A 13,470-nucleotide genomic window follows, 5' to 3' on the forward strand; every position below is an offset into this window, starting at 1 on the left:
GAAATGTTCTAAAATTGATTGTGGTGATGATTGTACATACTTCTTGATATGATTGAACTATTGAGTTGTGTGGTATATGGATTATGTGCCAATAAAACTGAGTTGATTCCAGGGGGGCAAAGGTCAGCAGTTGGAACCCGCCTACTACTCCACGAGAGGAAGATGCGGCAGTCTGCTTCCTTCAGAGTACCCCTGGAGGCCAGGGGAACAAAGAGTTGGTGGCTGTATTTGACAGCATGGGGATACACTGAAGTCAAGGGCAGTTAAAAATGACTGCAGCCAAGGGCTTGTTGTCTTATCTCTCATTAACTCACACACATACACACACCTGTTTGGAGTTCACCCTGATGGCTCAGGGGTTGGGGAAGTGGAGTCGGGCAGAGTCTCACAGTGCTTCTTTCATTCTAGGGAGTCCAGGGGCGCGCTGGGCAGCCGAGCCCTCTCACACGACAGTATTTTCTTCCCCGAGTCTGGCCAGGACCCTGCTCGCCCTGTGCGAGTGTTTTCCCAAGAAAACGTGTGTGACCGGATCAAAGCTCTACAGGTAAAGCTTTGTACTCAGGAGGGGCAACTTGGAAGTTAAGCCAAAGGGAGTTTTCCATGACTTCTGCTTGTTTCAGCTGGTATATGTCGTATGCTAAAGTACACGCCTCACAGCCAGCAGACGACACACCAAGTTAGTTGCAACTTCACCTTGATTTGTGCCAATGCCAAGATGGTGCCAGGAGTGTTGATCCCAAGTGGTCTGCTCAGCCCTCTGTATCAGACCAGGGGCCCCAAAATACTTCCCGAATGAGTCCATAGGTAAATTTTTGTATATGCAGTCACCGAGGACATTAAGAGCAAATGTTTTTTATTCCAATCTAGTTAAAAATACAGTGTAACGTGAAGATGGGGCCCCCTCCCCCTGGGGGACTGCCTGTCAAGCGTGGAGATGATGCTGGCATGAGTTCTGAGGACGATGGGCTGCCCAGCAGCCCCCCGGAGATGTCCCTGCTGCACGACGTGGGCCCCAGCACAACCATCAAGGCAAGTACAGCTCCCTGTGACTCCATCCTCACCCAGCATGGGGGTAGGGGGCACTGGGGGTCCTGCGTGGTCATCACTGTGTGGGCCAGCACATCTTCCAGGGCAGGTCTTTGTAGCCCACATCTGGTCTTAGGGCTGCATTTCTTTTCTTTGCTGGAGCAGAATTTCAGGTCTCATTGGAAGATAAGGATTTGATAGCACCTGTCGCGATGTTATCTGACACAGTCAACTCCATACCTTGTCATTCTTGTCTGAGCAGATGACCAGGCCGGTCACCCAATTTGAAGAGGTGAAGCACCTTTGTGTCCATTTTCTGTGGCCATGGCGTTTGGCCAGAAGGAGAAAGGAGGACTACATTCAGCTTCCCAATTCTCAGAGCCTTACTCTGCGGGGGGTTTTGGGACAGGAATGTGAGGGGTGGTGCTATTAAACACAGCAGCGGAGAGAGAGGAGCAGGAGAGGTGCCTGTGCCCTCCACAGCTGGTGGACCTGGTCTCCAATTCCACCTCCCCTGGTAGAAGCAGCAAGGAGGGGGCCCAGGAACTGAGCTCATTCTCCTGCACAAACAACAGAGCTCGCAATGCCACCCTTTTCAACCTATGACATGCAGATCTGTTCATGAAAAATAACAGGAAGGAAAACCCTGTTGCTATTGAATAGATTCCAGTTCTTAACAGCCCTATAGAGAGCTGAGTAGAATGCCCTCCACCCCAGGCTAATTTTTTATGTATTTGGAGCCCTGATAAAACAGGGTCTAAACCCTCAGCTGCTAACCAAAATGTGCGTGGTACACACACACACCACAGGTTCACACCTCGGGAGAAAGATGGGCGGTCTGCTTCCATAAAGACATATTCCTAGATAGCTTATGGGACAGTCCTCTGTCCTACAGGGTCGCCAGGAGTCCAAATTGACGTGATGGCCGTGGGCTCGGGGGAGGAGGCGGGCTTTCCCTTTAAAGAAGCTGGTTACCCACTCTGCTGTGACGTGGCTGGTGAGTTCCAACGCCGGCTTTTGAGTTTGCAGTCGGGTTCTCAGTCCCTGTGCCACCACCATTCTGTATTGGTCCATAGACGAGTCTCTGGGTGACTGACAGAGAGCCTGTAGAGGGGATAGAACTCAGGGCTGAATCATGGTCCTCAGATCATGCAAAGCCATGAAAGCTCCCGGGATCCTGCCTGTGTGCATCTGGAGAGCCCGCTGCCCACCTCTGCCACCACAGTAAAGGGACTCTCCCTAGTGGCGTTATGGCGCTTTCTTAGGGACCCCTGTTCTTAGTTTGCTGCCCTAACAAAGCGCCACAAAGTGGTGGCTTTAAAAGCAAAATTATTTCCTCCCAGCTTGGGCATCTGGGCGTCCACATGGATTCCTGATGAGGGCGCTTGTCCGGCTTCAGTAGGTGGCAGCAATCCCCGGGGTCCCTTTGCTGATAGACCCCTCGTGTGGTGTCTACCCTCTGCGTTTGACTCTCTGTCCAGCCATATGGGCCGAGGACCCCCAGAACTCCATGATGCCATTAGCAGAGACCCTCTACAAAGGAAAGCCCTCTTTCCCCAATCAAGGCCACACGCCCAAGGGACAGGAGTGGAGAGTTCAGCATACAAGGAACACTTCAAAACATCCATGGAGAAATCCCATCATCTTCTCATTCCAATTCTCCACGGAGTGTTTAAAGCCCTGCCATTTGGGGGAACAGTGTCATCCCTAACTATGGCCTCGCAGATCCTGTGCTGTTCGGAATTACAGTCAGAAGCTACTTACGTTTATTCAGAGGACCCCCTCTTCCCCGATCCCCACATAGGCAGGGGAAGGAATCCTTAGCCACCCATGTGCATGAAAACATGGGTTTTCGAGGAGCCCTGGTAACGTAGAGGGTCAAGTGTTGGACTGCTGACCACAAGGTCAGCAGTTTGAAACCACCAGTCACTCCATGGGAAGAAGGTGAGGCTTTCTGCTCCCGTAAAGATGTACAGTGGGGTGAGGTGGGGGAGCCTTTCTACTCTGCCCTATCCGGTCGCGATGAGTTGGAATCGGCTGGACGGCAGTGCCTTTACTTTGGTTTGGTGGGCTTTCACAGCACTCACAGCATCAGTGCTTCCACAGCATTGATGGCACGGGAGCACAGGGAAGGGTAGCCCAGGCTGGTTAGAGAACGTCTCTGTTCTGCAGCAGGCTTGTCCTGGGGTCGGAAGAGAGTGAGCTTCTGGGCACGTGGAGGATAAGAGCAGGTTAACTCATTTTCTAGAATGTGGGCCAGTCCTGCACCCTTTATCACCTGAAGCCCTTAAAATGCTAGAATGGGGGGTGGGAAGGGGAGGGGACGGAGGTCACAAGTTTGTGGCACTGCCCACAATTGCCTGGCGAATGACATGTTTTTCTCTCTGCATCTTTACGGAGGAGGTGCAGCTTTGGCAGCTCCAGCCTTAGGACCCGATGAACAGTAGGCATGTTTGGGGACCACATATTGAGCAAGTGTCTGTCCAGAGCCACCTCCTTGTTCCTTGTTGACAGATCTCCCCGTCCTATCCCTCCATGCTCCGACTCGGAGAGCGTCTCAGTTCTCGGGCAGGCAGTAAAGAACAGCGAGTGATGCCTACACCCTGTTCATCATGGAGTGAGTTCTGCTCCATGCCCTCGGGGCAGTGACGCACAGAGTCCAGCACTAGCTGGGCAGAGCCCCGCACACCAGGCCTGCGCTGACGGCTTCACTGTCAGCGTCTCTCTGCTGCCTGTGACTTGGGGAAAGTAGCCCGAGGTCTTATCCATGGTTGGGCTGATGTAAGCCCTCCACTGGCTTCACGGGATACCAGTATCCCGTGATACCTGGAGGACTGAAAGACAGAAAGCAGGTAAGGAAGGGAGAAAGCAAGCAAAAGGTTATCTCGCTCCTGGTTTGGAAGGCACCGTGATCACATTTCATACCCTGTCGGTGCACAATTAGTCTCTTGAGAGTGGGAAACAAAGCACCCTTTACACTGTGCTTATGTAACATGGGCCATTTGATAGGGTGGCGCCTTTAATCCCCAAAGGCTGGGATTGTGGGCGGTTTTGCTCTTTTCCTGTTTTGACACCTTACAACACTTGGCAGAGAAACCCACTGAGGCTTATGGTCAAGCAAAGCCTTCGGGAGCAAGTATGGGAAGACTCCGCCATGGCAGCAGCTCCTGAGAACCTAAGTTGGCAGGAACCACGTGAAGTTATTTCTTTAATGGGTTGGGGCACCAGTGCACCAGACTTGACCCAGCATCTTCCAATCGTATTGACAGATGACTCCCATTCCCTACATTTCAGTGGGTTAAACAGGTTAGAAAGAGTTGTGCACCCCCAGGCCTTTCTAAGGAAGATTTCCATGTAACCAGACATGTAATGGATTCCCTGCTATGACACGGGAAATGCTGGTTGGTGGGTGGTGAACAGCTGAGTCTTTTGCCCTGGATGATGTCAGAAACAATCGCGTGGAAAGAGTAAGGATTTGGCAGCCATGCGCAAGCCTGCCTCACCAGTCAAAGAGCAGACCTTTGGGCCCATCTGTCACCTCTTAGAGTCCATGCCCTCGGAGGAGTTTGGAGAAGATTACGTGAGGACGAGCAGATCAGGGCTCCCCCTACCATGAAAGGAGTGACCGGTACAAGGCCAGACCAAGAGTCTAAAGAGGCTTCAGAAACCTCGGGGAAAAAATCCCATGATCTCTCCATTCTATTTTTCCATGGATTTTTCTGCTTCTCCACCCCACCATTAGTGCTTTGTGCCTGCTGACCATTTCCTTGCTTACCCTTCCTCCTGGCTGGGCCCTCTTTTTGAGGACAAACATTTGGAAAGCTGTTGTCACCACAAAAAATGCTCTAAACCTCAAGCTGTTTCCTCATGGTCCTTGGAACCACGTTGGCCCCTGCAAAGGGCCGCGTGTTAAACTTCTTCCAGAAGCATCTAGGTTTCAAGATGCACTGGGTGAGTAGGAATATACGACCCTAGGTCCTGCCAGTCTACTTAGGGAAATGCTAGACAGCCCCTTTATTGGTCCTGTGAACCCCCTACAGACCTGGCTAGCACAGAGTTACTTCAGCCAGCAAAGGCAGAACTCACGGTTCTCTGCGGTTATGGCAACGGGCTTTCCCCATGACCTGTGGTCATCCAGTCAGTTCTGACTCTCAGCAGCCCGGAAGACAGAGTAGAATAGAGCTAGCCCATAGGATTGTCCAGGGGTGTATTTTTACTGAAGTAGATGGCCTCATCTGTCTCCCCCCAGAGTGGCCAGTGGGTTCAAACCACTAGCCTGTCATTGTGCAGTCGAAGTGCTTAATTATGGTAGCACCAGGTTCCTCCTGGCCTTGCCAGATCCCAAGGACTTTCAGAATGACGGTAGAGACAGAGAAGTGAGAGTTTTCAGGGAGAGGCATTGCATTTCCTAGATCAACTACAGCAAGGATTTTGCATGTGCGATCAGGTCATTGCTCTGCATATCAGGATGTTGAGCAGGCCAGGGCCACTGAGATGGTGGACCAGCATGGGCCTGCACCCAGGACTGTCTGCTGTGGCAGCCTTCAGTGTCTTGGTCTCAAGGAGAGGCTGTGTGAGCACAGGGCAGCCCAGTGGGAGAGGAGACAGCAGGGGCTGTCTGTCCTCCTTTTATGGGTGTTCAGCCTAAGAGGGGGTGGCTGCAGGGCTGGGGTTGTCACAGCTCGCTCGCTCGCTCTCTCTCACTTTCTTTCTCAATCGTGAGGTCATTGCATTTGCAAAGCTACTGCCTTGGTCTCTTGCGTCTCGGACACTGAAAGAAAGACAGACGTCCTGCAAAGACCTTTGTGAACAGGAAGTTGTGGAGTTGGGCTGCGTGGGAAGAACGAGTCCTGTGGAGCCCCGGGTGTGAAGGAGAGAGCTGAGCTCCACACCAAGGGCTTATACTTTGTTCCCCTAAGCAAGGAGAAGAATTGAGGTGCCTGTGTGATTTCGTATGGGACACTTGCTGCTTGTTTGCGACCTTGAATGAGGATGACCTGGGCAAAGTCTCACTTGCCCAATCTGAGATTCCTGCCTTAGGTATGAACAAACCTCTGTCCACGAAGTCTATTCCGACCCAGAGCAATGCCCCAGGCGTGGTCCTGAGGCTGTAAATCTTTTTGGAGGCAGACTGCCTCATCTTTCTCCCCTGGAGCAGCTAAGGGGTTCAAACCACCAACTCATGGGTAGCCACTAAGTCCTTAAGCTCTGAGCTACCAGTATTCCTTTGAGCTACAATAGAGACCAAAGCCACAGGTGCAGATGCAATCCTGTGGTTTGTTTCAAAAGTAATTTTTCAGGCTGTGTTCCTGTAAGTGCCTGACTTAGCTAACCGAGAGGACTTGAGTAAAATAAAATAGATCATGTGCACCTGTACCTCTCCCTCAATTCAGTCATTGTGTCCAGTCAACTTACAGGAATAAAATTTCCATTAGAAAACAGCTGGGATCTTTGTGCTAGCAGGGAAGATAAGTTCCTCTCTGAGTTAGTTCCTTGGCAGACCGGGGCCAGGCTGTGCAGACCAGTCCCCATGTCAGAACCTCGCTCTACTGCAATGTCACCTTTCTCTAGAGACTGGTGGAACCTGGGAGACCTGGCCCCTTAGTTCGCCTGCAGACCAGGAGCTGAGCTCCCTCCCGGGGCTCAGTTTTCAGCCCAACAATAGACAAGTCTATAAAGGAGGGCCAGTGGCACTAGAGAGGTACACCCACCTTAGAAGAACCATCCATTGAAGATCAACAGCAGCATTTAGCCAAGGACAGCTCCGAAGGGCAAGAGAAGCAGGAGGAATGGACCCTTTCAGGGAACACCGAGAAGAGGAGGGACGGCTGACCTAACTCACCTGAGGGCTGCAGTGAACGAGAGGAGACCAACTCTCAACAGTGCCAAATGGAAAACTGATGTGCTCTGTAAACCTTCCCGCTTCACAAGAAACAGTTCAAATGGCACCCAAAGAGATGCGCCCCCTCCTCCCCTAAAAAAAAGAAAGCAACCTCGTGTCATCCCTCTGGCCTTCCCTGCAGGAAACTGTAGAGCATGGAGCACCTGCCTGGTGTGGGACTCCACAGCAGAGACAATAACACAGCAGTCACTTTTAGGTCACTTCCCACTCAGGGCGACCCCGGCGTGTCGGAGTAGAACTGTGCTCCATCAGGGTTTCCATAACTGTGACCTTTGAAAGCAGATGGCCCCTGGGTGGGATCAGTCCACAGGCCTTTCGTCAGTAGCAGAGCACGAACCATGTGCACCCCCTGGGAGGGTGAGCTGCGTGCTAACAAAGTGTGTGTCACTTCACTCTGGGAACTGAGAGCCAGGTTTCCCCCAGAGGGCTTAGGAAGAAGCAGCAGCCTTCCAGAATGAACCCACACAGCTGCGGTGGTGAGGCGCTAGGTAGTGAGCTCAGAACTTCCTGCACTTCAGACCCGGAAATCACACATCTGGGCCACCCACCCCCGACAGGAGGAAGCAGGCCTCTGTGCCCTTGGAGAAACCGGAGTGGTCTCTACCATCAGCAAGAACAACCCTTTCCCACGAAGGCCTTGTGCCAGCTGATGTGGGAAGGGCCGTGATGGCAGTGTCACCCTGCTGAGGCTGCCTAGAGAGGTTCTCTGCTCATCGTGGGAGCATTGTTTCCCGGGGCAGACTTCTGAGGAGGGCCCATGGATCCGATGTCAATGGGGCTGGGTTTGGGTGCTCAGTGGTTTTCTCTCACACTGGTTGCTGCGACGATAACAAGGAGCCTTCAAAAAGTTCAGAAAAGTGGGTCAGGGGGCACGTCAGACAGTGTAAGACATGACCAAATAATAATAATTTATAAATTTTCAAGGGTTCATAGGGAGGGGGGTGGGAGAGGGAGGAGAAAAACACGAGGAACAGAAAGCAGATGTTTTGAGAATGATGATGGCAACAAATGCACAAATGTGCTTGACACAATGGATAGATGGATTGTGATAAGAGTTGTATGAACCCCAAATAAAATGATTAAAAATTTTAAAAATTAATAGAAAAAAAAGAGTGGGATTCTTCTATTAAGCCCCCCTCACATCTGGTGACTCTGGCTAGAACTAACTTTACAGTCCACTGCCATTACATAAAGGAGGTTCAATTTGAACAGGCCAGGGGCGATTTTGTTTTAAATCCTTTCTGTTGAAGGGCTTAACAGCAAAACAAAAGCTAGAGGTTTCCACAGAAGAAATCCTGCCTGGCTTCCCAGCCTGCCTTACAAATTTGAGCCATACCAGGCCACACAATTTTGCACGAGCCAATTCCTTAAAATCATCTCTGTATATTGACTCGATGGCAGTCAGTATGTACAGATATATCCGTGTGGTTGTTGCTGACTGGTGCTACCTGGTCAGACCCAACTCAGAGTCCAGCATGATCACCGTCACGCCTTGGAGCCAACCGTTCCCCCTCAGAGGGAGCCTACGTACACTGGACCGAAGCCTGCCCAGTCCTGTGCTGCCCGCACATTGCCACTGTGTTTGAGCCCATCACTGCAGCCACGCTGTCCTCTCATCTACTGTTTACCGAGCAAGATGTCCTGCTCCGGGGATTAGGCAGTCTCACCTGATAACATGCCCAGATGACACGAGACCCAGTCCCTACACCCTTTCCTCGCTGTGGAGCATTCTGGCTGTGTGAGACCTTCCAGCATTCCAGAGTACATCCGGTGTTCTAAACTCACCAGCACCCTAGTTCAGATGCGTCGGGTCTTCCTGGGTCTTCCTCATTCATTGTCCAACTTTCTTATGCATATGAGGTGATTGATAATAACATGGTCAGGCGCATCTTAATTCTCAATATTATCCGTAGTTTGCTGTGATGCGTGCTGTTGAATGCCTTTGCAGAGTCAGGGAAACACACCCCTCTTCCTGGGATCCTCTGCTTTCAACCGAGATCAGTGTGACACAGCAGTGAGAGCTCTCATTCCACACCCGCTCTTGCATGCAGCCTGCTTTTCTGGCCAGTCCATGCCCGTGAGCCGCTGAAGCCGACCTTGAACTTGATGGAGGCATGCATACGTACACAGCTTTTGAGGGCAAATCCAATTTCTACTCATGGCAAAGCCATGTCCATGGCTGATATTTTGGCATCAATCTCCAGCCCTTTCATCCAGGGTACCAGTCAGCTTCCAACCTTCCTGCTACCAGCCACATGCTTCCGCACCCTAACCATGCTGGGGTGTCACACACGTGCACATACATAGACAGGCATATGAGGGTGTTTCCGAAATGCCATGAAAAGTTCCATGATCCTTCCATCCTATTTTCCCCTGGTTCTTCTGAAACCCCCTCGTAGTTACTTAACGTGCACTCACTGTATCTGCAGCCTCTGTTGGATCTGTTTCGCAGAGCACTAACCGAGATCGTTCACTGCCGGCCTTGGACCTTTCTCAAGGAACATTGCAGCATCTGTGCTGCAGAGAATCAAATTTAAACTCTTTCCTCACAACTCCCACCAGGAGACCATGTGGGAAGACCAAGCACATGACATTGTGATGCTAATGCTCAGTGTCTTTTCTCCTTGTCCCTTGAAGGTCTCCTTAGTTCCCTCATCCGGGCCACTGTCTCCAGACCATGGGAGCAACACCTCAGTGTCCCCCCAGATCTCGGACAGCAGCATCGCACCCTTGGCTGACTTCAATTACCCCCCGGAATTCTCCTCCTGCCTGGACAACTCTGCCGCCAAGCACAAGCTCCTGGTGAAGCCTCGTAACCAGCGGTCAACTACAATGAGGCGGCTGTCTTCGGTAACTGGGCCTCCCCTGTGCCCCGGGGCAGGGTGGCAGCCTGGCAGCCCCTCTGCCCTCGCACAGCAGGGTCACTTGCCCCCTCTGGGCACACGCTGCCCATGGTTGATGGGCCTGTGACCTGTCATGTGCCTGCATGCTCGTGGCATTCGTTTGTTCATTCATTCTGCAGACGCTCAGTAAGACAGTGTGACTGTGTGCTGGAGAGGAGCGCTGGTGGCCCAGTGGGTTAGGCATTGTGCTGTTAACCACAGGGCCAGCGGTTTGAACCCCACAGCCATTCCACTAGAGGTTGCTGAAGCTGCCTGCTTCTTCAAAGATTTACAACATTGGGAACCCTATGGAGCGGTTCTGTGTCCTCCAGGGGCACAAGGACTCAGAATTGACAGCAGCGAGTGGACGTGATTTACTGTGTGCGGCCCTCCCATCACACTCGGTGGCACGTCCAGTCCCCGCTATGGCTTCCCATGATCCGGCCCTGCCCCCGCCTCTCACTTTTTCATATAACACGCCCTCCACTTTGGCCTTCGTTCTGTTTCTGGGGCTCTGCCAGCCGTCTCCTGCTTCAAGCCTTGTGTGCCTGCTGTCGTCCCTTCCCCTGACCGTCCTGCTGACAGCAGCCCCCTCCGTCATGCACATCGATCCCTGCCTGCATGGCACCCCTGTGCGCACACAGAAGTGATGCCTCAGAAAGTGTGTATTCACTGGCTTAATGCCATTCTTCTTGGAGACTTTGGCCCCGCTGCCCCTCTGACCCCTGGCACCACATGTGTCACAGGGCTGGCACTCAGTAGCCATTTGTTAGGGGGCGGAATGACTGACAGAAGACAACAAACACTGAGCACGTGCATGGGCATGAGGGCTTTCTTGTGGCACCTCTTGGCTTCGTGGCACCGATGGTGAGAGGGCCACATAGGCTTGCTGCTTTCTACTGACTGAGTGCCCATCGGGCCTTTCCCCTGGGAGGGTGTGGTGCCCGCATGGCCACAGAAAGACAGAATGACCAGCGTCTTCTTATTTGCCTCACTTCCTGGCTGCCTCTCTGCACGGAGGGAATGCTCCCTGAGCCAGTGGTCAGCAAACCAGACAGACCCACCTTTAAGTGTCTGCTGCCTGGCAAGGGAGACTAACTGAAAGCCACTGAATGTGCTGACTCTGGGGAGAGCTGCGGGAACGGTCACGGGGCTTTTGGAACATGTCACCAGGGGCCTTGATTGAGTGGGGTGGGAGGAGCGCGCACAGGGGAGGAGGCAGAGTTAGCTACATATGCGTGAAGGAAACACCTGATGACTTAAATTAATTGCAATATCCACCTAATTTTATTCCAGTTTTAAAATACGGTTCCTCCTCCAGCCATATTGCAAGTGCGCATTGGTTGCCTGTGGACGGTGGCTTCCACACCGGACAACGCCAAAAGTCTGGGTGGGCTTCACACTGCTCCAGGGTCACTCGTGGCTCTGTGGAATCCTCAGGAGTTCCATCCTTCCACGTGGGATAGTTTTTTAAAGAGGGGTTTCTATCCTGAAAGCAAACTTCCATCCGTCCTCGCCCTGATTGTGGGGTGTTGAAGAAGCCCATACCACAAGCAGGGCATCTCAGCAGGAGGCAGTGGGAAGGGGTAATTTTGAGATTTCCCTGTAAGAGAGCGAGTTTTCCTTTAGACATGTAGAATGGGCGGCCGAAACACACGTCAATAGTGCTCAGCTTCAAGTGGACCTCTTGCAGGAGCAAAGAAGCAAGATCGAGGCTTCCTCCAGTCTGTACATTCCCGTCCAAGGCAGGGGCGAGAGTATTGGTGCATGTGCTTGTGCTGCCAGAGCATTTACAGGAAAATGCTGGGTGCTCTTGGGACTTCACATGGCCTGGTAGAGTTCCCAGCATCCCAGTCTCTTCGTGCTGACTTGGCCCACAGTGCTAGAGATGGAGGCAGCTCCCTCCTGGCCTGGCCCTCAGATGCCCGCTTGATTCCCACCAGAATGTCTGTAGCCCAGGCCGGAGTGAGCAACTAGCCAAAGTTGGCTAAGATATGGTGACAGAAGGAAGCCTGGCTCATGGTCCAGATGGAAAAGCAGCATTCCCTCCCTCTGCCCCTAGGTACAGCTATTATTCTCTTCCTTGACTTAGTTTTTAGTAATATTTACTTGATATTAGTATTATTTTCAGTGAAGGTTGACACAGCAGCATAGGTTCCCGTTCAACAAAGTCTACATGAATTGTTCAGCAACCTTGGGTATATTGTTCTCAGTGCAAGAACATTCTCATTGCTTATGGTTACTCCATTTGCATGAGCCTAGTTTACCTGCTTCCGCGCCCCCCCACCCCCACCCCAGCAGACTTCTCATCTTTGTTTTAAGGTCATTTTTGACTGGGGAAAATACGAGGCTCTTTCCTCCCATAGTTACTGTGTTAGTCTGGGTTGATTAGAGAAACAAATTCATAGACATTCCTATGTGTATAAGGAGAACTTTATATCAAAGAGCGATTGCACATTAAGAAAACATCCCAGTCCAGATCAAGTCCATAAGTCCGATATTACCCCATATGTCAATACTAGTCCATAAAATCCTCTTTAGACTCACAAAGCCATGCAATGATGCTGTATGCATGCATGTAGGCTCGGGAAGATCACAGCCCAGTGGGTGGAAAGTCTTGTGGATCCAGTAGTGGTAGAAGCATCTTGGCGCTGGTGTGAGTCTCCACATGGCTCCGCCAGCTCCCAGGGCTCTGGCTGCATCAGCGTAGCTCCATGTGGTTTTTCAGCAGGAAGATGAAGCAGAGAGTCTCTCCCAGGCAGAATACAGGAATTCCCAGAATCCTCAGGAGAAGGCCATGCCCACACGGAGGCCTGGTTGACAGGCTGTATTCCACAACTTTGCAAGTTGCCAGGAGATCATGTAACTGCCACAGTTACAGTCTCAGAAACCCACAGAGGGCAGTTCTACCCTCTCCTGTAGGGTCGCTGTAGGATCGACTCATTTGGCAGTAAGTGTAGAGTCAGTCTGTTGACTCTGTTCTCAGGTGGGTGATTTTTTAAAGGAGCACAATACCCACAGGTAGTCGTCTTTATTTTGTGAGTTGGTCTGTTATTTCGCTAAAAGGGTCCTACAGGGGCTGGTTTGGCCTTAAGATTTAAAGAGTATCTTAGGGCAAAAGGCTTGGAGAGGACTGGTCTGGTAATTCTCGATTTTTCTGTGAAGAATTTAAGGTCCTCTTCCTTCTGTTCTCCCAGTGTGCTCTTACTCGGCCCAGCTCGGGATGGTCAGTGGTTGCTCAGGCACCGTGGAGTCCTCCTGCCTCAGTGGAGCTTGGGCAGTGGCTCACAACAGCCACAGCTCCCCAGACTTAGTATACCACCTCCTTATCAGAAAAAAAATTACCTTGCGCCCACCCTGGCAAGTAAGTGTTTGTACTGAAGGCCAACATTGAGGATACAGTATAGGGGTCTGTTTTCGTAGCCGCGCTGAATCATTCCAATGCCGTCAGGAGGTGGTATCGCCAGCTCTGGGAAACAAGGCGGAGCGTTGGTCCTGGGGACCGGTCTCTGCGAGTCCCTGGTTCACTCCTTTCTCTTTTGCTCTGGACCCGTCGGCACCAGAAAGTGTGTATTAGACGGACACTCCCACGCTTTTCAGATCTCAGATCCAACCCACCAAACTAGGCTGCAGACCCTAAATGTTATGAGTGATGGGATA

The 13,470-nt window shown here is 51.7% G+C and overlaps 1 protein-coding gene across 1 annotated transcript in view; it reads left to right on the forward strand.

The window, feature by feature from the left end:
• The window catches only part of CRACDL (CRACD like), a 76,932-nt gene that overhangs the window by 31,904 nt on the left and 31,558 nt on the right, over positions 1 to 13,470 (forward strand). Inside the window, exons 4-6 of the mRNA XM_045283828.1 lie at positions 409 to 544; positions 868 to 1,029; positions 9,566 to 9,778. Of these exons, the coding sequence (XP_045139763.1) occupies positions 409 to 544; positions 868 to 1,029; positions 9,566 to 9,778 (511 nt within the window). The remainder of the gene's footprint in view (positions 1 to 408; positions 545 to 867; positions 1,030 to 9,565; positions 9,779 to 13,470) is intronic.

This window comes from Echinops telfairi, unplaced genomic scaffold (assembly GCF_000313985.2).
Source record: "Echinops telfairi isolate 266 unplaced genomic scaffold, ASM31398v2 ScPeMD7_7467;HRSCAF=8505_1, whole genome shotgun sequence".
Classification (NCBI taxonomy): Eukaryota; Metazoa; Chordata; class Mammalia; order Afrosoricida; family Tenrecidae; genus Echinops; species Echinops telfairi.